Below are 1,131 nucleotides of genomic sequence, written 5' to 3' on the forward strand. Positions count from 1 at the left end.
AAGTGATGGAAGTTTAAAAAGAATGACTAAAGTGTCTAAAAAAGATGTGTTTTTTATTTTAACATTTTCAAATATTTTTACAATTGAAATGACTTGGAGTTGCGTGTAAAAGTTGATGCTTGTGAACATTTTTATAACTTGTTGTGGGTAGACACAAAGCTTTCGAATTTTTGGAGGAAACCACTGCGTGGTGAAGACATTGTCCTTCCTGTCACGGTAAAAGTATTTGTCTGTCCAGTGATTGATTTCTATAAGTGGCATACACCGCGCGTCTTTGGCTTTGATGTACTGAAGTGTCGTTTCCACATAAAATGTTTGCATCTGTGGAAAAAATAAATAAATTTGAGGGAAATTGTGATGTTTTGTGAGCGCATAAGAGTTCACATAAAGTGAAGTAACCGTTTCTAAACACTTTTTGTTGAGAAACAGAAAGTTCATAACATCAGTTAAAGTCTCAAAATATAAGACCACATTCTTGAGAAAGACTTGCTCAAGTAGCATACTTTATTTGACTTTTTTAAGTTAAGTGTTTTTCAAATTTCTTTAAAAAGAAATTTATTAAAGAAATGGTTAAAAAAATTAAAAAATTTTAATTGTTATTAATAATAAAATTTATAAAAAAACTCAATAATATTGATTGTTTGGATAATGCTTCAATTGATTTTATTAACTCTCTGACAAACCTTTTTTACAGAAAAACCAATAGTGCATAAAAATGCAATATTATTTTTTTGTTAAATAAAAATTGTAATTTTATATTACAGATAGCAGAATTAACCGGGGACCACAGTAAAAACCGGGGACCAGACTAGTTTTAGCTATTGAATATTAAGCGGATTTTATACAATAAAACGGGCAAAGATATAAATAATTGTGTAATTTTCTTATTATTTGGTATTAAAAACGGTTATTTTTCGGGATGAAAAAAATGAATATGTTGTATAAAGTTGAATAAACAGTTTAATGTGAGTTATAATAGTAAGTTTATTATTATTTAATTATTGTTTAATTATAAAATATTTATAAAATATTATTTTTTTGTTCAACCTTGTTCAACTTCAACACAACCATTCAATTAAATCGTTCATTCATTTTTTCATAGATACCAATGAATCTTCTCTATCACTCGGT

General features: G+C 27.1%; 1 protein-coding gene across 1 annotated transcript; it reads right to left on the minus strand.

Moving 5' to 3' along the window:
• EIN_037810 (hypothetical protein) lies at positions 1 to 501 on the minus strand (the record flags this gene model as incomplete). The annotated part of the gene is made up of 2 exons (XM_004183667.1): positions 1 to 26; positions 94 to 501. Coding segments are annotated over 2 exons (434 nt in total), but the record flags the coding sequence as incomplete, so codon positions are not given.
• Between the last annotated feature and the right edge of the window lie 630 nt (positions 502 to 1,131).

Source organism: Entamoeba invadens (assembly GCF_000330505.1).
Source record: "Entamoeba invadens IP1 unplaced genomic scaffold scaff_1105074725327, whole genome shotgun sequence".
Taxonomy (NCBI): domain Eukaryota; phylum Evosea; order Mastigamoebida; family Endamoebidae; genus Entamoeba; species Entamoeba invadens.